Source organism: Mesoplodon mirus (assembly GCF_964341445.2).
Source record: "Mesoplodon mirus genome assembly, chromosome: 3".
NCBI classification, from domain to species: domain Eukaryota; kingdom Metazoa; phylum Chordata; class Mammalia; order Artiodactyla; family Ziphiidae; genus Mesoplodon; species Mesoplodon mirus.
The window spans coordinates 115,958,852-115,986,728 of NC_138978.1; the positions used below are offsets into that span (position 1 = coordinate 115,958,852).

At 49.1% G+C, this 27,877-nt stretch overlaps 1 protein-coding gene across 6 annotated transcripts; it reads right to left on the reverse strand.

Moving 5' to 3' along the window:
• Window positions 1-28: 28 nt before the first annotated feature.
• Window positions 29-27,736, reverse strand: PI4KB (phosphatidylinositol 4-kinase beta). Of its 6 annotated transcripts, XM_082613168.1 has the most exons (13): window positions 27,349-27,736; window positions 25,144-25,322; window positions 19,279-20,215; window positions 14,687-14,731; window positions 12,020-12,247; window positions 10,430-10,657; window positions 8,670-8,779; window positions 7,980-8,084; window positions 7,667-7,790; window positions 6,681-6,946; window positions 2,354-2,486; window positions 1,989-2,109; window positions 29-920 (listed from the first exon to the last, which is right to left on the reverse strand). In XM_082613168.1, the coding sequence occupies exons 3-13, from the start codon at window positions 20,185-20,187 to the stop codon at window positions 739-741; spliced, it is 2,451 nt and encodes an 816-aa protein (XP_082469294.1). In that variant the 5' UTR covers window positions 20,188-20,215; window positions 25,144-25,322; window positions 27,349-27,736; the 3' UTR covers window positions 29-738. The 6 variants fall into 6 exon arrangements, with proteins under 6 accessions (XP_082469294.1, XP_082469293.1, XP_082469296.1 ...); XM_082613167.1 differs by lacking the exon at window positions 25,144-25,322; XM_082613170.1 differs by lacking the exon at window positions 25,144-25,322 and having other exon boundaries at window positions 27,331-27,736.
• Between the last annotated feature and the right edge of the window lie 141 nt (window positions 27,737-27,877).

Sequence of the window (27,877 nt, forward strand, 5' to 3'; positions counted from 1 at the left end):
AAAAAATACAACTCAGAAATGACACAGATGGCTAACTAAGGACTTTATTTCAAACAAAAATTAAAAATAAAAAATTGAGAGCTATTTCCCTGGGTGTGGAGAAGGGATAAGGGCAAGGAATTCCCCACGGCTAGGCCAATACCCTCAGACCGGAGGGGCTGCGATCATTCCCTTCCTCACTCCTGGGATGGGGAACCTCAGCAAGTGCAGGACCCTATGCCAAAGCCCACCTACCAAGGGGAACTCGGGCTAGGGGGCAGTCCCTGGGAGGTGACAGAGTCGGGCAGCAGCATGGCCAAAGGCCAACCACAGGATCAAGCCCTTAGTACCAAGAACCTACTCTTTTCTCCTTCCTGGGACCCAGGACACATTAAGAGGATGGCCTGCGGAAAGAACCTCTCGAATCCTAGTGAGAAGAAAGGCCCCAGTGTCCCTCACATTTATCACTTCTGTTCTCTGGAGGGCAGTGAGCCCTGGAGTCTGCCAGGTGGTAATACTGACACAGCTGGTGGGGGGCGGTAGGGAAGCCCCAGCAAGTCTGGACCCCACAGCTGGTTCTCCCAACCCCCCTGGCAAGCTCTACAGTTACCACATGATCCTCTGTATTTCTTGCCTTCCATTTCCCTTGGTGGATGGCTGGGTGGGTGGGGCTTCCTGGTTTAGGGTTTCTCTGACAAGGGCCTTCCCAGGGAGGGTCCCCTGAATCCCCCACTGCTCCGGGGCCTGAGAAGGAGGATGTCACATGATGCCGTTGGTGAGGTACTGGAAGCCATCGTAGAGTTTGGTGGTGATCGACCGCATGCTGCCGTCCACCATCTGCTCCACCAGCAGCTGGAGCTGCTCCTCAGTCATGCTCATGTGGAACCTCTCCTTGAGGTTGCGGATGGTACTGGAGCCATGGAAGCAAGGAAGCTGAGAACCTGGGGGCAGCAGCAAGCAAACAGGGTCACGGATGGAAAGGAGGGAGCAGCAAGGTAACAGCCGCCACAGCCAGTGCAGAGCCGGGCTATCTAAGGTGCCCCTTCCCTCCCACCTCAGAGAGATCCCTGACACTGTGGATGCAGTTCTGCTTGGGCACAGAAGGGAGAATTGGCAGGAGGCCCTTCTTGAGCCCTTTATCCCACAATCCTAAGCCCCTCTAGGTGAGGGCACGAGGGCAGAGGGCCAACACATCTCCCCCAGTAAGGGTGGAGGGAGCAGCCTTAGGACCCAGAGGGAGGGCTGGGAAGCGTCTAGGGAATGGGCCCTGAACTGGGCACTCATCTGCTTGCAGGCCTCTGCCTATGCTACGTCTGACACTCACAGATGACCTGGGCCACCGTCATCACGGGGCCAGACGGGGATGCTCCTGAGCAACAGCGACAGCCTGTGGGGTGGGGGCAGGGATGGGGAGGAGGAGACTGGCAGCTCAGACCGGGTGGACACCACAGCCTTGAGGGAGGGGGGACGAGGGCCCAGGGATCCTGGACAAAAGACTGTAGATGGCAAGGCCGTGAGGAAACAGCAGTGAAAGAAGATAAAGATGAGAGAGGAACCCGTCTCGGCTCAGAGCAGAAGGGCTGAGTGTCAGGACAGGGAAGGGGTCTGAGGAGAGGGCAATCAGAGGTCAAAGGCCAATGACTGCAAACACCTGAGTTGGTGAAGAGCCGAGCGATGGAAGTTACACGAGGGGTGGGGAGATGAGAAGGGACCAGGAGGCTGGAGACGGGACTGTCCTTTCTCTGAATGCACCTGGGAGGTAGTTTTCTGCTGCCTTGCCCTCCCACCCCCAGGACTAGCTCTGTCAGGAATCGGGAGGAATGTGCGGAAGGAGAAACAGGGCACCGGACCAGAGCTGGAAACCCTCTGGGAGGCCCCACCCCCAGTCTTGAGGTGTAGTAATCAACTTTCTGGAGGTTCCATGCCCCAGGGCCCCAACGTAAGTGGGAATCCCAGGGCACTATGGGTACCGCCCTATCGCCAAATGCCTGGCTTCTCCCCAGCCCCACCTTGCTGCATGATCTCCACGATCTGCACCACTTTATCCATGTGTTTCCGAGCAGCAATCAGCCCCTGCAGCATCAGCATCTTGTAGTAGTTGAACATGTCGCCATCCAGGCCGCCCATCACCTGGGAGGAGAGGAGAGAGCTGTGTGCGCAAAGGGGCTCAGCGTCAGAACTTCCTCCCTTGGGCCAACGTGCCAAATTCCGTTACTTCCCCAACTCTTATCAGGCAGGAAGCCTCCCAGGACATCCAACCTCACCCTGACTTATTGCCATTTCTGTTCTGTTTGTCCCCATTTGGGGGGAGCCCGTCAGCTCCCCATCCCACGACAGAAAGAACACAGTGAGGCACCTCTCCTTCCTGACTCACGTCTACAAACTCTGTGGTCAGCTTAAAGGCTGATGTCTCAAAGCCCAGGTTTCGGGGTGAGCTGGACAGGATGAAGCCAAAGTCGATGTGGATGATGTGGCCTTCTGCGTCCAACAGGATGTTCCCATTGTGTCTGAGGAGGGGGCGGAGCAGAGGGAGAGGCAGCAGTAAGTCCCACTGAGGTGGGAGCTTCCAGCTGCAACACACTGGCCACAGGGCACCAGGCAAGGGCCCCGCCACGTTTCCCGCTGCCTGTAACTCTGGGTCCGACCTCCTAGAACCCAAAGCTAGCAGTGAGAAGAAAGGAAATCAGAAAAGGAAACTGCTAACAAAGCCTGTGGGGTCTCACTTGCTATCATTAACAGCTTAATAAAATAGGTTAAGATGATCCAAATTTCCCGGTAATTGTGATTCTAAGCACCCAAGCCAATCCCAATCTAGCAGAGAACTGGGAAGCTAGGAAAGAAGGCCTCGGCGCGCCAACCAGCTGTTACAGAGGCCAAGCACTTGGCTTAGGGGGAGGCCTCCAGTCACAACCTAATTACCTGTGTTCTGTTTGTAATTCCTATCGGCCCATTGCAGATCAGAAGCCCCACCCCACCGGAAGGGAGCAGAGATCCCAGGCTGAGTGGAGTTTAAATGTGAAATAGTCTGGGGCTTCGAGGAGTCAGTTTTAACTATCTGGTAAAACCACTTATGTAAAAAAATTCTCAGGAGGCAATTCCTACAGGCTAGCTGCTGGAAGAACAGTTAAAGGGAGATAAATCCTAGGTCTCTGTGATTCCCACATGAATGGCCAGTCGAAAGAGGAACAATTAACATGCAAAGCATGTGAGGCCTGGCCCATAATGGACCTCCTCAGTGTCAACAGAGGCTTTGTTAGGCTAAGTGCTCACGGTCTGAGGCCACCTTCTCTGGGGTTGGTCTGACTGGCCAAAAGACGGGACAGAGGGAGAACCCAGTCCCACCCGAGTCCTTCCCCCTCCGGGAAAGCATGACAAGTTTAGCAACACACACAATCTTGAAAGCCAGAAAGTTCTAGATGTCCTAGTCCAGCCTCTCATTTTACAGGTGAGAGGTGAGGAAACAGAGGCCATGAGAGGAAAACTGACTGACTTGTCCAAGGTCCCAGGCCAGTGAGAGGCAGTTTCGCTCTCTCCTTAAGTGCTGGAGTTGGCTCCAGCCGCAAAGCTACGGGGAACTCATTCTGAAGCAGTTAAGGAGACCTTCAACTGCTTCCCGCTTGGGGCCCCCTTCACCGCTGCCACTTCTCTCCAGTGGATGAGTCCATTCATGACTTGACTATATCTACTCTTTTTTGAGTTATGAAAGGTTAACCAGCTGCCTGCTCCCCTCTCCCCCTTTTAAAGGATGGACTCCCATCCATCTTCCAAATATATTAGTCTCCTAAGGAAAAGCCCAGAGGCCTGACTACCACCTGCTTCCCTGCCTCCACTTACTCAACCCAGGGGTTCAGGCTCCAGGCTCTCTGGGCCCTGGGTTCCAAATGCTGACTCTTTAGGGATAGTCTAAAGCTTGCAACCAGATTCCTTATAAATAATGACATTTCCCCTCAGTCCTCAAATGCAAAGCCTCTGCTGGCTTTACCTGTAAGGCTGGCAGGGTGGAAGGAGCACAGGTTCTGAAAGTTCCCTGACCCTTATTTCCCTCCTGAGGAAACACCTGTCTGACAGCATTTTCATCTGGTTTCAATATAAGAATGTCAGGCCAAACAGGCCTGTGAAAAGATGCTTAACATTGCTAATTATTAGAGAAATGCAAGTCAAAACCAAAATGAGGTAACACCTCATACCAGTCAGAATGGCCATCATCAAAAAGTCTACAAATAATAAATGCTGGAGAGGGTGTGGAGAAAAGGGAATGTAAATTGGTGGAGCCACTATGGAAAACAGTATGGAGGTTCCTTAAAAAACTAAAATTAGGACTTCCCTGGTGGCACAGTGGTTAAGAATCCGCCTGCCAAAGCAGGGGACACGGGTTCAATCCCTGGTCCAGGAAGATCCCACATGCCGTGGAGCAACTAAGCCCGTGTGCCACAACTACTGACCCTGCATGCCACAACTACTGAGCCTGTGTGCCACAACTACTGAAGTCCGCACACCCTAGAGCCCGTGTTCCACAACAAAGAGAAGCCACCGCAATGAGAAGCCCACGCACCGCAACGAAGAGTAGCCCCCACTCGCAGCAACTAGAGAAAGCCCACGCTCAGCAACGAAGGCCCAACGCAGCCAAAAATAAATAAATTAATTTAAAAAAAAGATACATGCACCTCAATGTTCACTGCAGCATTATTTACAATAGCCAAGGCAAGGAAGCAACCTAAATGTCCATCAACAGATCAATGGATAAATAAGATGTGGTGTGTATGTACACACACACACACACACACACACACACACACACACACACACACACACACACACACACACACTGGAATATTACTCAGCCACAAAAAAGAATGAAATAATGCCATCTGCAGCAACAGGGATGGACCTAGAGATCATCATACTAAATGAAGTAAGTCAGAAAGACAAATATTATGTGGTATCACTTCTATGTGGAATCTAAAAAACTAATACAAATGAACTTATTCACAGAACAGAAACAGACTCATAGACACAGAAAACAAACTTATGATTACCAAAGGGGAAGGGGGCAATAAATTAGGAGTATGAGATTAACAGATACACACTACCATACATAAAATAAACAAGGGCTTTCCTGGTGGTGCAGTGGTTAAGAATCCGCCTGCCAATGCAGGGGATACGTGTTCGAGCCCTGGTCTGGGAAGATCCCACATGCCACAGAAGCAACTAAGCCCATGCGCCACAACTACTGAGCCTGCGCTCTAGAGCCTGCCTGCCACAACTACTGAGCCCGGGTGCCAGAACTACTGAAGCCCATGCACCTAGAGCCCATGCTCTGCAACAAGAGAAGCCACCACAATGAGAAGCCCACACACCTAGAGCCCGTGCCCTGCAACAAGAGAAGCCACCACATTGAGAAGCCCACACACCGAAGTGAAGAGTAGCCCCTGCTCGCTGCAACTAAAAGAAAGCCTGCAGGCAGCAATGAGGACCCAATGCAGCCAAATAAAATAAATTAATTTAAAAAAATAAAATAAACAACAAGGATTTACTGTATAGCACAAGGAAGTGTAGTCAATATCTTGTATAAAACTATAATGGAAAAGAATCTGAAAAAGAATGTGTGTGTGTATGTGTGTGTGTGTATACCTGAATCACTTTGCTATACACCTGAAACTAACACAATATTGCAAATCAACTATACTTCAATTAAAAAAAAAAAAGAATGTTAGGCCATCATAGGCACTTAATAGATGCTAGATTTCTGATAAGTGGCTCTGTTTAGCTGATCTTAATGTGCTGCCGTAACACTGGAAGCACAGGCCACTGAATGAGTGCTTTCCCAGGACAGCTGCCCTATGCCCTCGGAGAGGCACAACTCACAGGAGCATTCTAGGTATTGACCCTGAGTCACTGTCTGGAGACAGTCTTAAAAAGCAGAGCCTCAAGGGTGTAATTATCTTTGTATGGTATGTTGTTCATCTACATGCGAAGTTGAGCTTCATAAAGGTCACATGATATCGAGAGAAATGACAGCTCTGGGCAAAACAACAGATACGTAAGAGTTTTGGAAATCATATGTTGGAACGAGGAGGAGCGTGTAGGGCTGGGAGTTTCAACTCTGTGTCCACCGTGTCTCACAACCATCTGCGCCTTTCTGCTGTCAGTCACCACCACTGCCCTCAGGCCAGGCCTCACTACCTCTAGCTTCATTGCAAAGGCCCACTTACATCCAACATCACCCACGGTGCCAAAGGGCGCATTCACTCAACACAGACTGGATCACGGCACTCCCTCTGCCTGCAGAATAAAACTCCTCAGCCTCATAATGAAGGCCCCACTAATCTGGCCTCAACTTATCTGACATCACTGCTACTACTGTGCCATGCAGTGTGGCCCAAGCTTTAATCACCTCGAGCAGTTTCCTCTGCCTGGGACATCCTTCCCCCACAGCTTTCTCTGTCCTCATTCTCATTCGTCCTTCAAGACCCTGCTTGCTCAAACCCTTGCTCCTCCCATGAATCCTTCACTTCTTTGGCCCTTACCCTGATACTTGTCAGTCTGCCTCCTAGCCTTAATGGCACATGAACGTGTCTGTCTCTGCTTAAAATATGTTGTTTCACCTTTACATTTTGGCAATGGAAGGTCGTGATGAATAAATGAAGGGCCAGAGGGAACCCTGAAGGAAAGGTTAGGACGAGGGACAGGAATTCACCTACCTGTCTTTGACTTGCAGCAGGTAGCAGACCAAGCAGTAGCCAGCACAACTCTGCACAAAATTGCGCTGAGCACTGAGGAATGCCTCAGTAGTGTAACTGCCATGCTCCTGCAGGAAGTAATCGAGCAAGGAGAGCTGTGACTGTTTCTTCACCTGGTGGATAGACACAGCATTGACCACTGGTTCAATCATGCCACTGTCGGCCGAAATCACAAGAATCTTGTATGGCTTGATCCACAGGGGTACTCGCTCCTGTTCCCAAATGGACTGTGAGGAAACACAGAGGCATTGTGACTCTCTCTAAATGGGGGGAGGAGGCTAAAATCCCCTCTGTCCCCAACCTTGGACAGTTCCCATCCTTAGTGGCCTTGAATTCTAGGCCACCAAATGAGTAAAACCCCCTGATCCCACTGAGAACCAGGAAGTTTTGAAAGGAAGTCCAGGGTCTGACAAGACACAGGGTGGCATGTGAGAAAAGGTATCTCATAGAGAGATATCCAAAAAAGGGAGGGAGAAGAGGAAACGTTGCTGTCACCTCCCAAGCTGGGTGAGTGGGAGTAACCCAAGTTGAAAGAACAGGGAAAAAGACCAAAAAGGATTTAGGGCCAGAGAAAAGTTTCTCCAGAAAATGAAAATATTTATATAAAGAACTGATTAAACAGGTGAAGTTGCTTGTAGGCAACTAACCTGGGGGTCAGGGATTGACATCTCAGCCCACTGCAACCCACTTGCTGCAAATCAGTTGGGAGTTCCGATCAGTGATCAGAACAGGTGCCAGTCACAAAAGGGCCACAAGAGGTCGCTGTGGAGCCGCTCCCGGGGCTGTACTTCCTGGTAGGAGCACCAGCTTAGCTTAACATAAATCCAACTTAGACCTGCGCAGGAAGATGGTCCCCAGCAGAGCTCCCTGCAGAAGGACCTGCATGATCACCTCAGGTGGGCTGCAGATGGGCTGAGCTTCCTTTCTTTCTCCCTCCCTTCTCTTACCTGCAGTTGCTTCAACACCTGGAAGGCCAGCAGCTCCTGCCGAAGGTCATCCCCACACTTGACAATGACTGACAGGAGCCGCCAGTTGGGGAGATGGCCATAGGGGGAGCCCTCTCTAATGCGCCTGTGAAGAGAAGCAAAAAGGTATCAAAGGGTGATGCCAGGTTGAGGACAGAGACATGGCTTCTATCAAAAATCCAAATCAAACTCCTCACAAGGTAAGGACTCAGACCTCCGCCTGGGGGCCTGATGGATTTTGCCGGCGGGTGGTGAGCTGAGAGACAGTATGGATGGTGGACCCCACCCAACTCACCGCACTTTCTCCTGCCAGGGCTCTTTGAGAGCAACTGCAGAAGGGTCTTCTGGGTCTCGTTTGAAGGCTGTGGGGGTGTGAGCCAGCTGCTCCGAAAGGCGCCGTCTAGCAGGAAGAAACTATATCATTTGCTTGGAGGAGTTACCCCAGATCCTCATGTCCCTGTCTATGCCAGCATTTCCTGCACTGATTCCTTGATTCTGGGCACACAGAGATAGAAACCTGGGCTGAGAAAGACTCACGGAAGGAAACACACCACTGATATCTTTTTGCTAATCTGGTGGTTTGTAATCATGTTCAATGCAGATTACCAGGCCCTGCCCATTCTCCTACCAAGATTCTGCATTCAGAACAGGTGTGGCTCCCGCATCTGCATTTCCAACAAGATCTCCTCCCTCTCCCTGGATTCTGACACGTGTGTCCTCAGACCCACTCTGGGAAATGCCGTTGTAATTCCTTCCTCTGGTGCTTTCATTCCTTTGGAGTCCTTTTAAAATTTAACTTCTTTCTGTAGTAGTCCACTAATTTCTCAACCCACACCTTCAATGCCTCAAGTTTGGTGGCCTCAGGACAAGGACAGAGTAAGGAGAGAGAAGAGGGAAAGACACAGGCTGACAGAGAGGAAGCGGACAGAGAGAAAGGCAGTGCCTAAGAGAGGGATGAATGACGGGCAACATGGTCTGGCCATACCGGATGTCGCCTGCTGCAATGAACACAGGCTCCTTGCTCTCCTGGCTGGTGATGCTGTCCACGGAGAACTGGGAGATGTTGTCACAGCTGTTGGTGTGCACTTCAGGGAGCTGGGGAGAGCAGGGGACTGCAGGTCAGAAGCGCTGAGCACAGGGCTTGCCTCTTTCACCTCCTCCTCAGATCACCCTGCGTGCTGCCATGTCCACGACACGATCAGCGCTCCCTTCCAAACCCTGCTCCAAAAAGCCTCCCCTGGTTACGCACCATCCTGACCACTTGGACCCCAAACTGCCTAGCCACCCCCCGCACAGATCCTCTAGCAGTGTTTTTCAATGTGTCAACTACCTGCATCAGAATTACCTGGAATGCTGCTAAAACGTAGATCCCAAACCTCACCATCAATCTGAATTAGAATTACTGGGAATAGGATCTGGAAGTCTGAATTTCTAACGAGTTCTCCAGAAGACTTCTAACACACTCAAGTTTGCAAACCACTGCCATGACCATCACAGAAAGCTGAACTTTCAGGCTTATATTGAGAGCTCCCCAAGGCCAGGGATGCATTCTCCCTTAGGGTCCAGAAAAGACCCTCTCCAGGCTAGGTTCCTCTGAGCAATTTCTTCAACTTAAATCATTCAGTCTTATCTCCCCATCTCTCTCTAACTATATTCTACCAGACCCCATGGTCCATATCAAGTCCCTTCTTTACTCTTTCCTTTGTACAAGTGCATTTCTCCTTAACCCCATTGATCACTTACTGCACATTGCCTTGTTGTGTATCTTATACACAGATTTTTTTCTTAAATGTCTGCATCCAGTCTCCCCATTTGGACTGTAAGCTCAAGTACAGAGTCTGCCTTTTCACAAAGTGAAATCTGGTTGTGCTACAGCTCTAATAAAATCCTGCTCTGGATCCCTATAACCCCAGAACAAAATCCAAGTTTCTTTCCACAGCTTACAGGATCCTTCTTACAATCTGGCCCATGACGGCCTCTCCAGCCTCATTCTTCACCACCTCCTCATCTCACGACCACACATCACAGCCACACAAAATTTCTTTCTATTCTTAAAATGGGCCAAGCTCTCTCATGTCTTCCAGTCTTTGCACTTGCTGTCTCCTCTGCCTGGAATACTCTGTACAGCTAATTCCTACCTACCTTCAGGCCTCAGCTGAGATATTATTTCCTCCAGGAAATCTTTTGGGGCATGTCCAACCCCAAGTCTGGAATAAGTGCTACCTCCACCCTCAGGTGCTCCCATGACACCCCATCCTCTCCAGCACAACCTGGATCACACCTCACTACACCTACCTGCTGACTGGCCTCGTTCCCTCTCCTATTAGGTCATAAGCCCCTTGCAGGCAGGGGCCAAGCCTTGTTTACTAGCACACAGCACTCAGGGCTGGCACAAAGGCCCTCCATAAACATTCCTTGAATGAATGAATGTATGACTGATTCTTCTCCGCGTTCCTAAGACAACTTTATATCGTAGGTGTTCAATATATATTTTGATTAAATTTTTCACACTCCCCTGGGCTTAGAAGTTCCTTCTTACAGTAAGCCCAAATTCTTCTTGCAGGAAAACGAGCTCCACTTGAATCTGTTCCAGACCAGAGCTGTTCAGAGCTGTCCCCTCTCACACCTGTCACTACCTATGGCACTCATTTGGGTACTTGCTTCAGCCTGCCTCAGGGTGTGTTGGGTTGTCTCAAATACATTGAAAGTTCCAGAATAGGTGCTGTGCCCTTGGAGCTCCCTCACCTCCACCTGCAGCTCGCCTATGTCATCCACCGACCAGGCCTCATCATCGTTGTCATAGTTGGGCACAGTGCTGAAGCTGCCTGCCCGCTGCTCGTGGGTGATGCCACATTCGGGCAGGTTCTCTACAGACCGGGTGCTACGAATTCGGTTCTCTGGGATCCGGGCGGGGACGTTGGTGGTGTCGAAGTTTTCACATTCGAGGACTTCCACGTAGATCAGGTAGGGAGCCTGCAGGTAAGTGAGAACAGTATTTGCAACTTACCTCCACCACTGTTCCCCCCAACCCTCAACTCTGCTAACACGGTTCTTCCTGCTGCCCACTCCTGCTCCAACCTGAATCCATCGGTCCCCTGACACCAGGAATGCCATATTTAGGGTAGGAACTTATCTTATGGGTGCTGCTACTTTGTGAGCTCCAATTCTTAACATCTTTCAGTTCTCTCCTTAATTAAAAACATACCTGAGGTGTTTCCCTCTTCAGCCATGGTTAAAATACTAATGTTTTCCCCTGAAGTAGTGCTTCTTAAATGTTGGTTTGCATGAGAACCACCTGGGGTGCATGTTGAAAACTGACTTACTTGGGGCCCAACCCAAATCTAGTAACTCAGTCTGGGGCTGGAGCCCAGGAATCTGCATTTTTAAAAAGGCATCCACCTTCCCCAGGTGTTTCTACTACAAGAGGTGTCCCCCAAACTGAACAGGACACAGTCTTGTAAAGCAGTGGTCCACACGCTATTCTGCTTATGTACTTCCTAGAAGTATTTTGAAAAATCATGTATCCCCTCAGTTTTAAGTTGACAGCTAAAAGTTTTCATGGGAAGTTAGTTGCCAAAGTATATACTTTCTGGTGTCATGCAAATATTGATATTTTAAAATAAAACTGTTACATCACTGTCTTAAAAAAAAAAAAGAATTTGGCTGAGAGAGTACGCAGGTCTTTAAAATGTTTCAGCTCAGCTTCAAAATGTATAGATGATGCACCCGGGCAAAACCATTCCAAACCATCAATTACCACCCATTCAGAGAGGCCTGAATGCCCCTGTGGGCTTGTCCTAAAAACAGACAAAACGAGTGGGAAAAAGTTGGGCATCGTTCCAAGCAGGATTCTAATCTTCAATGCGTCTTCTGGGAAAAAAATCTGAACCATTAGTGCTCATTTCAACCAGCAGACTAATTTAGCTAATTCTCTCCTTCTCCCTGCCCACTGTGATCAGAAAAGGTCTTAGAAACAAAGATTTCTCTACTCTCATTGTTGCTGTACCTGGAAAGCCTAAGAGTTATAGAAGGGCTGGAGAAGAGCTACCAAAAGGACTGTGAGGAGCAGAGAAGAGCGGCTCTCTCCTGAGACATGGCAAGAGGCAAGCTGAAAAGACCAGGCCTCTTTGATCCAGAAAAACAAAGCCCAAGAAGGGAGACAGGAGGGCCCTCGGAATCACAACAGTACTCAGGTGAAGTCAAGGCTGACACGTGCACGTGAGCTACGGAGGGAGTCTAGGATGCTGGTGGGGCACCCCTGGGCACATACACACACCCTGGACAACGACAGGAGTAGTCAGATGAGGGGTATGGTTTGGGCCAGAGCCCACCTACCTTGTCCTTAGAGTTGAGGACAACAGCCTGGGTGTGGGGCACGCGGACCACGTGGTGGTCAAAACCAGCAGTGGGCAGCCAGACTCGGGCAGGGAGCTTATGGTTGAGCAGGGAGAGCTCTGAGATCAGCCGCTGTGTTTTCTGTTCCTTGGTGGGGAGCGTGGCCAGCCGCTTGCCAATCGCCATCAGGGACTTGATGAATTCTCGCTCGGGAGCCAGTCTGACGGGCTACAGGGGGTTGGGGTGAAGTAGAAGATGGTGAAGAAACCATAGAAAAAAGTGGCCCAGTCACTCCTGGCCATGCAGGGCAGGAGTCTCAGTGTCTCTAGAACTCCAGGGAAGGAGCTACCTTTAGGCCCTTGTAGGAGATCCCGCCCACCCCTGTCAACTTGAATTGGGAACAGGTGGAAAAGCCAGCACAGTCCTTCTCCACAGGCTATTTCTTGAGGGTAAGGGGGTGATGTGTGAATCCAGGTCACCAGGTGCACCCCTCTTCTCTTGGACTTGAGTTTCTGAGGAACTGTCCCAAGGCTTCCAGATGGGTGGGGGGATGACATCCAAGGAGGTTAGCCAGGGACCCAGAGAGAAATGCTGCTTACACCTGAAGTGCTTCACCCATCTCAAGAATGAGGCTGTCCCTCTCCCCACCTGGATGCTTGGGCTGGGTGTCCGCCAGGGCCCACAAGGCTAAGGAGGGGAACGGCGAGTCAGTATCTCCCCTTTCAAAGGAGGACTCAATCTATAAGTGACTTTTGTTGCTTTCCACGGCATCCCCCTGTCCACCCCACAATCTCTCACAAAGGGCCAATGCACATGCAGGGGATGAGGGAAGGATGAGCTGACTTTGCACTAATGAGGGAACAATCAGTGGGAAAAGAAAAAGCAGATGGAGGGAGGTAGGGGTGGGCAGGTGGGTGGAGAAAACAACAGCTCCTTTCAGCCCCTGATGATGGCCCTGAAGACCTGTCTTTTTCAGTGAATCCTCCTTGGATCCTCTTCCCCTACCTCTCAGGGACTAGGCTCCCCATATTAGCTCCCTCCTGTGAGCTTGGCTGCTCACGCTGGGCACTTCATTCTCAGAAAGGGCAAAGTCAGTCTGGGGAGTAAGGCGGGGGTGGGGAAAAAGATGGACTCAGCTAGACAGGAAGAAGGGCTCTTTTCCCAGCCTAAGTCCTTCTACCGTAAGGGGCATTTTATCAGGATAGCCACCCCGTTCCATCTCTCCTCACCTAGATAAGAACAGTATCTCTTCCTCTTATAGAAACAGTAGTATTTCACTCAGCAGGCTTCTCTCCCTGTGTGTCTTGCTTAGTTTCCTGAGTGAGAATTTCTACCCTCATTCCCTCACACTGCAAAAAAGAACTTTTGAAAGCTGGGCAGTACCATGCCCACCTCTGCATGTGTACAGAGCCAGGGTTCAAAGGGACAGCTCATCTCTCAGCCTCTACCCCACAGGGGGCTGGCTCAGGTCCCCATACAATAATGAAAAACAGGGAGTCTGAATCAGTCAGGAATGCTTTGGGAGGCACAGTTGAACAGAGATAAAGACAGTAAGACAATAGAACCAGACCTCTGTGGTCCCTGGAAATATCCCAGTGGTTTAATAGAGAAAGAGAAAGAAAGGAAAAGGAAATTTGGAGACTCACTCCTTTGTTCATCCTTATCCCCTAATCCATCCACTCAGGTGGCAAATGGTCATGGTCCCAAGGACCCTCCACCCCAAACAATTCATAATTATCTCAGATTAGAAACAACAGAATTCCTTCCCATCCTCAATTCAGCATTTGGGTCGGGGGCCCCTAAGTTACGTCAGCATGTTGGAAATATGACCCCAGGCCTCGAGAGAGAGGCACTGCCACATGGGAGGAGATAGGAATCATGACTGAAAGGGGATCAGCACAGAACAAACTGATTGTGTAGACAAATCAAAAATAAAGTGTAATAAAATCATCCAAACTCCCAGAGGGTCCAGCATTTCCTCTCACGTCTCTGCCCAGCAACAAGGTCCGAGACCCTGTGGGACCAGAGGGTCAGGGGTTAGTTCAGAGGGAACAAGAAAGGAGAATGAGGATTAAGGAACATCGTGGGCCGTGAGCTGGGAAAGGGAAGAACTCAGACCTGGAAGAAATGTGGTTGAAGTTAAAAAGAAAACTGGCTGTGGGGAAGCAAAACTTTCCTTCAGGCCAAATCCTGTTTGCTTTTCGGGTCAGCTCACCCAGCACAGGGCCTAGCATTTGGAAGACACTGAATAAGTATTTGATGGTCTGATGGCAGAAGCCGTGGGGAAAGGGTTCTGGGTGGGAGAAACAGGATCCTCAGGGTTTCCTGCCAAGCAGTTTTTGGCTCCAATCCAGGGATAAATTCTACCTCTCTCCCAGCTGTTTGCTCTAGAGACCCAGGAGCTGGGGGCTGAGTTGCACTGCATCCCAGCTGTCTCTGGGAGAAGGATCAGCTGAGCCCCACTCAGCCTGGGCTCAGAGCACTGGCAATAAACAGCAGGGGGCTCCTCCAGGTCTGGGAGGCCTGGGAGGGAGGAGCTGATGTCCCAGGAAGAAAAGGCACCTTTTAACTCCAGCCTTGGCCTGGGGACTCAGAAGACCTGGGGACGGAGAGGAAATGCGGCCATGGGGGGAGCCTGCCACCCAGTCCCAGCCTGGCCCCACTTACGGAACTGAATGAAATATCAATACTCTCGGTGCTGGAGGAGAGCTCCTGGGAAAGGGCCAAAGGGCAAAGGGGAGAAGGAGGGGGCGGAGAGGGAAGGGAGAGAGACAAAGGCAAAGAATTTAGCTCCAACTTGGATCATAACTGCTTCTCTTGTGTAGCTCTACCTTTCTGCTTTAATGAAAGAAAGTCAACCCACAAATGCCACTTGCCCAGAATCTTGACACTTGTGGAAGATGCTGGAAAGCTAGTGCAAACCTTGAGGTCAGAAGGGTTGAAGAGACAACTGTCCTCTGCTTTCCACTTTCTTCCCTTCTATTCTTGCCTGCACAAGTCTTCCTTCTGGGACAAATCCTAAAGCTGGATCCCTCAGGGAGGTAACCGCGCTGCCAAGCTTCCCTGCTTTCTCTTCATCCACTCACATGCTCTCAACCAACCCCTTCTCCATGGAGACCACCATCGAGAGACTTAACAAGCTTCAGGGCCCCCACGCTGGAAATGCCATGTTCCTCCAGCTTCTTGGAAGCGTCGAGGAGGAAGCAGAAGAGCTCAGCTCTCAGTGCCGGGTGCCTCTCCTCTCGAATCAGCCTCATTATCACCCTGGGAAACCTAATCCCAACCTTCAATCATGTGACAAGGGATACCATGGACCCATGAGCATGAAACTTCTGGGCTGGATGCTGCTGGGAGTTAAGGATGAATAACTTTCTTACCTACCAAACTTCTGTAGGCTTCCTATCAGGGTATTTCACATGATACTCAATAAATTACATTTTTTTTGATGTAAGTTGGGGAGCCAGGTACCAGCTGAATCCATCTGAGAAAGCTGAGCAGCAGCAGCTGTCCTAGCCCCAGCCCAGGGGATTTAGCTAAACCTCACCCCATTCCTATGTCTTACTGGTGTCTGTAAGAAAAACAGGGGAAAGGGCCGGTACTGAAGCTCATTCAGCAGCTCTGCTGCAGCTCGTGCACAGGCCCATCCTGGGTTCTGTCCACCAGGGTCTCCCAGAGCAGGAAGAAGGGGCAATATGTGTGCACAAATGTGCAGCAAGGGAGGGGCCTGGACTTGAGAGACAAAGTCCCGGGAACTCCCAGGGCAGGAGGGCAGTGGTCACTGAGCTACTCTGCAATCCGCGTTTGAAGCAACTACTTAATTCAATTCCACGGTTTAAGTTCTATTCTAGCTGAAGGTCCTCTAGTCAGGTCTTTCTTTGAAGAACCTAGGGAGAGGGGCACTTTGAGGGAGAAGTGAAGCTGAACACTCTCCCAAGGCAACAACTGCTTTGGGCAGGGGTGGGAGGGAGAATTGAGGTAGCGAGGATGCTAGAGGCTATGGTGACTTACTGGTTCAATTTTTACTCATGAGCTGGGTGGGGAAGGAACAGCAGGCAGGATATTGGTTCCATGAGCCACGCTCCAGCTGACTCTCCTACAGACAGGACTGTCCTGACTCATTAACAGCTTTGGGGGAAGGGAGGTATATCATGACCTGCTCCTCTCTCCTACTCTGTAGGCTTGAGTCACTCAAACTGAGTCAGCTCCAAGGAGAAAAGCTTGAGGCCAAGAAGCTGACATCACACTCTATTAGGCTGAAAGGCCTGCTGCAGCTTACAGTGTGATATGCAGCATATTTCTCTGTACAAAGGTTATAGCCCTGAGAAGACAAAGCTGATCTACAAGTGTCATTATGTGCAGTGTGGGGCTAGCAGCTAAATTACTGCCCCCTGCACCCCCAATCCTATGCCAGAATATTTACCATTTGGTTACAACTGCAAAACTGCCTGAACAGAGCTCCCTGACTAGGCTGATAGAAACTGCTTTGAAGGAGTGGGCTTGGAAGGGTGGAGAATGGTGGGAGATGGAAGGAATCAGCGCTAGAGCCCTCTGAATGTAGGGGAGAGTGTAAAGGATTCCTCATTAAAAGAAAACAACCTTCTGTGAGATCTGGGCAGAGAAGAACTCTGTAGGGATACCCCAGGCAGGAAGAGACTTGTATGAGCACCTGGGCCTTTTCTTTGAGGCCTCTCTTCACCCTCCTGAGCTTCCCTACTGGTGGCAGGAGGGTAGGATTAAACTCCGAACCCACAGGAAAGTGAGAGATGGGGAGCGGTGTGTCTCTCCTTCTGGAATCTCTGCTCAGACCTGAGATAATTATGTTTTGTTTTAGGAAGCTGTATACTTCCTCCTCATATGCAGGAATCAACATTTCAAGAGTCACCAGCTCCACCAAGAAAACTGTTAGAACTAATAAATTCAGTAAATTTTCAGGATACAAAATCAAGAGCCACAAAGTGAACAATTTCCTAGTTAATGCGATCTCCATACAACCTTGTAAGTTCCTGGAGTGAAGGACAGCATTTTACCCTTCATCCTCCACTGCCTCTAGTGCAGGGCTCCACACAGTATACAAGCTCAAGAGCTATATGTTGAGTGAATAAATGTTGCATGATGGGGAGAAGGAGTATTAGAAAGAAAGAAAAACAATTCCCTTGGTATTTGGGAGACAAAGGCCTTGAAAGATGTATTCTCAAAATGCCAAAGGGGTTTGGAGAGACCTCTGTGCTGAAGACTCCAATGCTCAGACTCCTGGTGACTCTCACTCTCACATTTCCTGAGGAGCCACAGTGGATTCAGGTGTCTCTTTCTGCCAGCATCAGATAACTTGGAAGTGCCTGGGGACGTGGTATCTCCTTCCTTTCCTGGATCTATTGACCCAAGATAAAGGAGCCAGGTTGGGAAGAATGGCAGCTGGAGAAGCCAACCTAGAGGATTTAAGCACTCACAGAATACCTGTGTCTCAGCATCACCCCAACTCCCATCCTAGGCAGGAGTCAGATGCAAGGAAGAGGGACTGAGGACCAACACAGAGTAAGAAAAGCCAGAGGCCTGTTTTTCTGGTCCTAAGATGAGAACTACAAAATGCCTGCAGAGAAAAGCCAAGAGGCACCAAGGGATTCACTTGCAGCTGCTCCCACTCATACTGATACAGGCTCCCTCTGATACCCCAAGAGGAGGAGCTCCCAAACACTTCACGACCTTAGTCCCACCGGCTCTGGATGACTCTTCTTGCTGTGCAACAGCCTCCCTTCATGACCCTAGGCTGCCCTGCCAAGCTCAACCAGAAATGAAAATGGTCTATTCTGGTTCTGAGAACACTTGGGCTCTGCCTGTGCATGGATGTGGAAACCGTCATGGCTAAGGCTTAGGCTCTTCTTCCCCATATGGACTCCGACAGCTGAGGCCTGGTCTGATATGCACTGGTTGAGAGACCTGGGGCAAATCATCTAACCGCTCTAAGCTGTTTCCTCAATGGTAAAATAATACCTGTCTCTTAGGGTTGTTGTGAGGATTAAATGTAAAGTATTTGACATGATGCTTGGCACGTAGTAAGTGCTCGATAAATGTTAGTTCCTTTAGCTTCACTATTATTCTCACAATAAAATACCGAATTTCCAGAGAGACCAGGCTCTGTAGTCTCCCCTGCTCTTGCCTTTTCCCTTCCCTAGTCACTCTGACCTCTCTCTAGTTGAAAGAAGTCCCATTGTATCAAAAACGTGAGTGGGTTATGTGCCCCACAGAGGCAGATGCCAGCACAACTATATGCATTTTCCAACAACGCAAATTCCTCGTTCTTTTCTCGGTTAGGCTGGCAGCCAGGATGGGAGCGTGGCTGGTGGTGAGTTAGGGGTGGGGTGGGGACGGGGGCACCATTGTCTGGCTGGGACATCAGGTCACTGATACTACTGGTTGTCCACCGAGCAACTTCCCCTGCTGTCTGTCCAGATATGGAATGAAAGGTGGGTATAACCTACTGATGTGCTTATCTCATCCCTGCTCTATATCCTAAATGGGATACCCTGACTGCTGCTTTCTCTTCTTTAGGTTTCAGATCCTTGACTAGACACTGGGTATGCCCAAGATTTACTCTATTACCAGGACTGCTTCCCTCTTCCTTTTGTGCTTCTCCCAAATGATATGGGAAAAAAACAAGCAAGACATCCTTTCCCCCAAGGAAAGGCGGGCGGGAGGGTATTCTGCAGATGCCTCAATGATAGGGAATGAACCTTACTCTTATGTCAACAAACAGCAGGATCTTCAGGGAGTGGGGGAGAGGGATTATGAGGAGTGGCTAGGAGGATGAAGCTGAGGTTCCACTTAACATCTCCCCTCCCGCAGCACACACAAAATTCACACACAGGGTCCCTTCTCCTCCCCCATGGTTGCTGCTCTGAGAGGTCCTGGTAGATATCCCAGGTTTCAAGTCAGGCTGGGGAGGGTCTCTGCCACAGTTCTCAGTAAGAGAATGGAAGTGCAGTTTAGGAAAAACACATTGGACAGGGTCAGGAGTATCAGCCTTGCTGTTAGCTATATGACCTGAGGAAAGTCACTTTATCTCTCTGGGTCTCCAAGTTCTTCCTTTGTAAAATGAGGCAGCTGGAATACATGAATTCTAAAGTCTTTTTCCATTCTAACATTCCATGCTTTTATCGATGAAATGAAACAGAGGGACGGAGAGAAAAGGACAGAGTAACCCTATGTCAGACATCCTGTCTCCATGCCACCTTGCTTACCCCTGTCCCTCCCGGGAATTTTACCTCATCCTCATTCTCCACTTTAGGATTGCTGGCTGTTCGTTTCAGGTTGCTGCTGAGACTTATGCTGGCGGTGGCATCTGACTTAGAGCGCTGGTGAGTCCTTTTAGAGGGAGACAGCCCTGTGTCAGGGGCTGGGCTCAAGGAGGGCAGCTCCCTCTTTCGGTGAGCTGGCTTCAGCTCATCTGAGAGGATCAGCTTCCGTAGCTTGGTCCCGCGGGAGTGTCGTTGAGTGGAAATGTGCATGTCTGAAGAGTAGGCCCCCAGCAACAGGGCACACTGGAGAGAAAAGTTAATGCTCTGGCGGCAACGGTGGACGATATAGGGCTTGATGGCATCACCCACGTCCTCATCCATGTGAATGTACATGTTAAGCAACTGGGGCAAATAGAAGTCCACATCCTCATTACGAAAGCAGAAGAGCCGGTTGCCGATGTACGCTTGCACTCCGGGCTCCTTGGAGTTATACAGGTATGAAATGGCCATGGAGATGTCAAATAGTTTCGACTCAAACAGCCTCAGCAGCCAAGACTGTTTGGCTGAGTTGTTCTGCCGCCGCCTTCTTGCTCCCTTGGCTGTGCCCGAGGCCACCGTGGCCCCCATCTCATCTTCCTCCTCCCTTATCTGGGAGGGTGGATCGTCCAGGCAACGGATCTCACTGTCCACACCATCCCCATTGACCAACTCCAGTGGGGTGCCTCTGCTAGAGATGGCCACACCTCCATGCAAAAGCTTGACTTTCTCCAGCACCTCCTGGCAGGCCTTCTGGGCCACCTCAGGGTCTATCACTGATAGTTCCCCGACCCCCTCCGTGATGACGCTTAGCAAGGAGCCCCCATTGTTCCCTGATGGGCCAGGAGTGGGCTCAGAAGTTGGCTTCAGCAGGGCAGGCTCCACTACCGTGTCTCCCATGGCCACAGCCAGACTTCGAGCTTCCAGGCTACGGAAGGAAGGAGGGAGGGAGAAAGGAACAGAAAGGGAGACACGTACACACACTGGTTAGTGGTGCCATCCTCAGGTCTTCCCTTCATCATGAAACCTTCCCTAGCACCTCCCTTCTTTATGTCTTCCTGGACTCATTCAAAATCAGATGAAAAGACCTCTCCTCCCAGGAAGCTTTCCCTGACTACCTCCCTCCACTTCTGATTGCTACATTACTCTTCATTCCTTCTGCACTTAGTTACTCAGCTTAGCCTCTATTCTTAACTTGTATTTGCAGAATGCTGCTTTACATGTGTTTTGTTCATATAGGTTTACAAATTCAGGTAGACTGGGAAGCAATTCTGGTTTTAATTCCCTTGTCCCCAACTCTTCAAATGCTTTTCTATCTCCATATCTCCCTTTAAATGCCTGCCAATAACCTTTTCCTTTTCCTCTTTGAACTGTATTTTCTTACTCATATAACACTCCATACACTGGTCCTGAACATCTCACCTTTATTTAGGGTTAAAATCTTGATGTATTTTTCTAGTTACAGATACTTTCTTACCTTCCCTTTAGACTCAAAGTTCCCAAGAAATAAGGGCCAGCAAATATCACACGCGGCTTCACTGAGAAGAAAAAGCTCTAAAACAACCATCATCCCTGCTGAAGTGTGCCATTTCTCTGTTCGTCTGACTTCATGACATCATTCTCCCTTTCTCAAGTGCTGTGGCAGCTGAAGGATAGTGGAAAAACTCCTGAACTTGGAGTCAAATAGGCTGAGGTTCAGAATCCTGGCTCTGCCATTATGAGGATGTGTAAACTTATACAAACCACATATCTTCTGAGTTTCAGTTTCCTCAACTGCAAAATGGGAAAAACATATCTACTTCTTATTGTTGCTGTGTAGAATAAATAACTTTATGTGTGTAAAAGGATCTAACACAGTCCCTGGCCCACAGTAGTACTTAACAAATGCTAGTTGAATCCTAATCACCTAAAAGGTTAGTACACGATGCGTGTGCACACACACGTGTTGTTTATAAGGGAAGTGAACTGCAGTTAGAGCTCGTTACCTGACACTCTTCCAAAACAATTATCCCAACACTACTTTCCCCATTCTCATACACACACTCCAAGAACTGGAGGGGCTGTGAGAAGGCAAAAAGATATCAGGCTGGAACTCATGTGTCTAGAATGTCCAAAGAACAGGGAGGGGCAGGAATCACATAACCAAGAATCCCTCTCTGGAGGGGCTCGCAGAAGGAAAGTCAGTGAGAGAACACTGTTGATAAAAGCCATTGCCTTTCTAGAATGATTCTTCAGAGCCTCACCAAATCCAAATCAGGAGAATCAGTGCAGAACAGGAGGAAATTTCAAAGCAAGGACTGGGAGAGGCACACTGTTAATGTCAGACCAACCCAGCTCTGGAGCCTGGCTGTACTCAGCAATGGACTCAGAGGCCTCTTCACAAAAATACAAATAGAGTGCATCTAAGACACACTCAAGAGCATGAGCAAGAGGAAGGCAGAAGCAACTGTGGAGCTGGAATGCAGGTAATTTCCAACTGACAGTGACATCAGCTTTGACACTAGTGAACCTGGGTGCATATACTTTGGGTAAGTGGAAGGAGGCTCAAGATACAGATTCTCTAGTCACTCTGCAAAGCCCCGGTTTCCACTGCCACTCTTCCAGTGCCTCTTCTTGCACCTCTGAAATGTTAAGACTCAAGGTTACCTCCATTTGCCCAACATTATATAGTACAGCTCCCTGACTCCCAGCAGTCAACCAGTAAAGTTTTGCAGGAAGACAGATGGGGAACTCAGGTTCTCAGAAAGCATCAAAAATGGCTGCTTTGGCTTATCTTTCTCCCAACTCTGTCAAGCAAGAAGTTCATTCCCAAATTTAGTTTCTCTGATGCAGTTTTGAGCTTGGGATCAGCAAAAAGGTGGCAACTCTTTCACTATGCTCTCTCCCAAATTAGGCAGTGCCCTCTGAGCAGCAGAACCAGCATGGCTGCCCGTGCAGATCTGTCTCTACTCGCAACTATGGGTTGCACAGGAATAACAAGAAGGAAGCTTTAGTCATTCCCTGCCGCACCTTTGTAGGACACTCTGCACCAGAGGGTCACTCAAATTCAACTGGGACCACTACCTTTTAGGTCTGCTTAGAAACTCACACAACAGCCTCAATCACTTTATACAGCCAACTCTTTTTTCTCAATCTCTCTCTGCTTGGCACATTTTTCTCTTTCCCTCTACTCCAGAGACTTCCAAGTCACCAAAAGCTCCTAAAAATCCACTTTTCAAAACTTGCAAGGGAAATGAAGTTCAGACATTCTCCACAAACAGCATCTCAGACTTCACTAGGAAACACAGAAGATTTGGAAATGGTCACAATTGGGATTATTACTGGCACCAGGAAGAAAGGAAAGGAGACCATCATTTCTTTTATTCCAGGGCTCAGTTAGAAATCCCACATCACAGTGTTCAGGGGACTTCCTGCTGAATAGAACAGGTCCCCAGTTTGGCAGCCTCTACTCTCCAGGGAACAGACAATGTCAAGAGAAGGAGGAAAACCAAACTCCTCTCCGGTATAGGCAGCTCTGCCACTAGAAACTACCAAACTGGAGCTAGGCCTCCCTCCTGGCCTTTCTGAGCCTCAGGAACTGCCTGCATCTGAAGCAAGTCATGGGGAAAAGGAGGAGTTGAAGGAAATTTAGGTTGTTTTGGCAATTTAGGCAATAAGAAATAAGAAATGGATTCTCCCAAACCTAAATGCAGAGATGGTCTTCAACATCAATTCATTCATTTTCAAATGCAAAGAAAACATAGCTTTGATAAGTAACTATTCTAAAGAGAGTGAAAGGACTAGAAAGCGAAAAAGGAAGAAACAGTTTCTGTATTCACCACCCTTCTCCTTATAAGTCAGAGAACAAGAAAAACACGAGAGAAGGAAATCCAAACCTTTAGGATCAAATGACTCCTATGGCTCTCAAGGACATTCAGACAACTGAGGCTCCACATTTCACGCTGGGAGCCTAAACTGGCCTTCCAGGGAGACTGGAAGGGAACTGAAGAGGCCGACCCGCCCCAGACTAGCAGCTGGCCTCTAGGAAAGGGGTGTGTGTGTGTGGGGGTGGGGGGCATGTTGAAAACCGACTGGCTCCACACGTTATGTCTGGGCAATGCAGGGAATCTTCAGCTGAGCATCAGAGGGTTGTTCAGGGCAAAGCAGAGAACAGCAGCAGTGAAAGAGGACAGAGAGGGTACATATGCATGTGTTCTGTGACTGAGCATTTAAGTAAATGTCTGCAGAAGACTCTGGTGGGGAGGGAATGCTATCACTTAACATGGCTTCCCGCCTCTCATCACCTCAAAAGATTTTAGGCAAACAACCCTCCATGGCCTCCGTTAAAGGACCTGGTGGGTTGTTCTCTGGTAGGACAGGATATAAAGAGCCCCAAATCAATTTCCTCACTCAGTTAATCACCATTCCCTTCTTAAAATCTTTTTCCATGAACTAGATAAATACAGTTGCTTCAGATCAATCCTCACGTTTTTATGTGTTTCTGTGTTTTCATAGATGACCCGTAAGAGATCATCTAATTTAGTGTTCTGCCTCCAAGCGGATACGTGAGCTCAATTTTCTTCCACTTCCTTTTAAAAGATCCCTTTGGGAAAAAAAAAAAAAAAAAAAAAAAGACCCCTTTGAGATGGATCATGTGAATTGGAAAAAAGAGCAGTGGAGCCAATATCTTCATCCTACAAGGTAGATAGTTAAGAGAGGCTATTAAAAGTTAAGGGAAAGATCAGAAGATTCAAATATGTTATTTAAAGTTACACAGGGGACTTCCCTGGTGGTGCAGTGGTTAAGAATCCGCCTGCCAATGCAGGGACACGGGTTCGAGCCCTGGTCCGGGAAGATCCCACATGCTGCGGAGCAACTATGCCTGTGCGCCACAACTACTGAGCCTGCGCTCTAGAGCCCATGAACCACAACTACTTACTGAGCCTAAGCGCCACAACTACTGAAGCTTGCACACCTAGAGCCCGTGCTCCGCAACAAGAGAAGCCACCGTGATGAGAAGCCTGCGCACCGCAAGAAGAGTAGCCCCCGCTCACTGCAACTAGAGAAAGCCTGAGCGCAGCAACGAAGACCCAACGCAGCCAAAAAAAAAAAAAAAAAAAGTTACACAGGCTTCCAGTAGAAATAAAAATGACAATATATAAGCAAGAGGTGTGAATCTTCTAAAGTGCAATCTTCTTTTGTAACAATTAATAAACCAAGAAACAAAGGCACAAGCATTTTATGTAAGGCTATGGCAATAACTGTCAGAGAGAAACACTGAAATAATAAAGATGTTAACTCTAGGAGTAGGGATGAAGGGAAAGGGAGTATAGATTTTCATCATAAACTCTTTAAGTACAACTGGATTTGTTCAAATGCATGTATGCCTTTAGTAGTAATTTTTAAAAGAAGTTGCTCTTCTAAAGAGACTCCTAATCATCCTAAGCTGCCTGTTCTGTGGTTGAGAATTTCCTCCTCACGTCTCAAGGTTTAACTCAAACCTTTCTTTAAGGAGGTCTGAGCTCATCTTTCCCCCTTAACCTTAACGGTAAAAATGGAGATTGAGTACAACCTTCTCCTTGTAGAAACAAAGAGTCGAGCAGTCAAACAGGCTCAAGCCCTACAAGGAACCAGGTAAACACTTACCCAAGGCCCCAAGGCAGGGTGGCATCAGGGGAGAGGGCATTCTCAAGCTACCAACAGGAGGGTAGGGAGAGCAGTGGTCTCTGGGTAGTTAAGTCAATATTGAATCAGGCTGAGAATTCTGTTCAGGGCTATAGAGCTGGTATAAGCAGATTCTAGCCAGACAGCCCAAGCCAGCTCTGGGAGCCCCTGCTGTAACAGACAGATGGCAAAGAAAGCAACCTGTACACTCACCTCTCTCTGAATTGTTCCTTCCTGCTGCAAGCTCCAAATGCACTTGAACTAGGCCCTCTCTTGTCTCATGCCAGTTACTGAGAGGTCCCTCTCAAACTTCTTCCCCAAATCAAAGAATCTCAATTTGCTGCTTTAGATGGCATTCACCAAACATGTTCTTGTGCAGTGTGGACCCAGCTCTGAGAAGGAAGCAGGGAAACTAAGGGAAATATGACTTCTCTTTGGGGGCGCTTCCAAGGAGTGAAGCTGCTCCTAAAAAGGGGAATTATGAGATTGGACACTGGCTAACGAGGAGGGAGACAAAGGGAGAAGTGGGATGAGGCAGCACGATTACTTTCAAACAGGCGTAGAGTAGGAAGATGAATGGAACTTCATATGCTCTCTTCGCTATCGCAGGCCAAGAGACATGGCATACAAGGAAGCAACTAGTTTCCTAAGGCCTAACTCACTCCAAGGTTTCTTTTCCAGCCAGTTTCTTCAAAGGACTTTCCCACAAACATACTTTCCATCTACAGAATCTGGAGTTATGGCTCAAGTACAAGAGGAACAGCAAAGGTGGTCAGCAACTTACAGCAGTGGGGGAAAAAAGCAAGGCAGATGAAAGAAGATGGCTTGGAGCTTGTCTTTCAAACTGATTTACTCCCATGGTTTTAAGACTAGAAAGGCCCAACAGAGAGACCAGAATGAAAGAAGATTCTCAGAACAACTAAATCACTACTCATAAATACTTTGTGTCTGAGGAACCCAGAATGTTTTGTAAACAGATAATTAAGTCTCATTTTTCCCCCCAACCCACATCCTGCTATAAGCCTATTACTGCACTGATGCCTATAGAGTGGGCCATTTTCCCAACAAAAGTCACTCTAAAGGTCAAGTGAGGAAGTCACATGCTGAACTCAGGAGTACTGATTCTGAATATACAAGCTCTTTCCATTGTCTCATGTTCCTTTTCCCAGTTACCCCCTGACCAACCCCACTCCAGGCCTAAACTCTTAAGGAATCAACCAAAACCATTCTAGTGAAGCCACAGACAGTAAACTGATTCCTCTTAGGAGTGGGAGGAGACTCTATTCTGTGATCCCTTTAAGACAAGCCTAAAATTAAATAATCCAAAACAAAACTTCTCACAACCTCATTCAGTTCCCATGCAGGACTGTTCGTTCTCCAACAAAGTGTAATCTGATAGGAACTTCTTTTAAACTTGCTCCATCCTTCAGAAACACCCTTCTGTCCAGAGAAAAGCCTGAGACAGCTGAGGCTCCCCCTCCTCCCAACACATTTTCTTCTTAGCTCAAGGTTTAGCTGATCCCGAAATAAGTGGTATGTAAAGGTAGAGTATGACAGAGAACACGTAAAGACCATAGGGAAAACAAAACCAAGTGTCACAAGGATCAGCAAAACCCTTGAAACTCGAGGGAGGTGTCGAAGTTGGAAATCCTGAATGGGAAGGGGCACTGTCAGATCTCTCTTCTACAGGAACAAATCTCCAGAGGTTGGGGGAATTGAGGAAGGGTAGAGGGAAGTTAAAGAAAGTTACAGGAATCATAAAGCACTCCAGAGAAGAAGGGTAAGGCGTAAGGTCAAAGGAGAATGTAAGTAGTACTTTGGGAATGATGGTGAGAGCCTAGATCCCTTCAGGAGAAGGGAATAGACAATTCTTGGAAGCCAGGAGCTGGGTGGGTGGGTGGCAGTGAGGTAACGGAATCAGAAGCAGCAGAGGAAGAGAGGGCCACAATCTTCAGATCAGGGAAAAGGGAACCCAGTGCTGGGGTGGCATAGAGACATCGGAGGAAAGGGACAAAATAGGAAAAGGGGTAAAGGCGGAGGCCATGGGAAAGATCCGGGGCTGGAGCACAGACAACGAGGAAAGACAAACAAGGATGGACATTATAAAAGGAGTCGTGATGTGGAAAGGGTTGACGACTTAAAATAATTCGGGACGGAGGCAACAGGGATAAGAGTGAGGGAGGGGGGAATCCCCGGGCAGAGGGAGGAGCTAAACAGAAGAGGAAGCCAAAAAGCAGAGGAGGACCCCAGGCTTGGGAAGAAAGGGTGGAGAAGGAACCCAGGGTGCAGCTGCCACCGGGAGGGCAGTTTTGTAGTCAAACCCAGGTGTGGGGGCGGGGGACGCTGTGCGGGACAGGGTGGGAGAGGGACCCCTTCACACACAGGGCAGGGGGCACTCACGGGGTAGGAGGAGCTCACCTCCGGGGGACCCCGGCGGAGGGGGTGCGGGCGGTCGGGGTCGGGCTGCCGACACCGCCGCCTCAGCAGCAGCAGCGGCTCCCGGGTTCCATTGGCTGCCTGCGCTTCCCTGACAGCGGCCGCGGCGGCTGCACCAGGCCCCGGCTGCCGGGGCTGCCCTCGGCGCCGCCTGAGGGGGCCTTCGCGCTGCCTCACTTTCGACCGGGCCTCACAACTTTCTCTTCCTCCCTCGCACAACCAAGACCAAAAAAAAAAAAAAAAAAAATCCCCAGCAGATCTCGATTTTCTTCTGAGTTCAGGCCCTTCTTCGTGGGCTATGCTTTCTTGCTTCTCCGACGCTCAGGACCCTACCGATCCCATAGTAATCTAGGGAGTCGGGTAAGCTGCCTGGAACATGCCTGTTCAGAAATAGAGAAGGGGGCGGGGAAGAGATATTTGGCAGCTGGGGAGGGAGGAGAAGACGGGGGGAGGAGCTTACGGGTGGGAGGAGGGGCCAATCTTTGGGAGGCGGACCTAAGAGGCAGCGTTT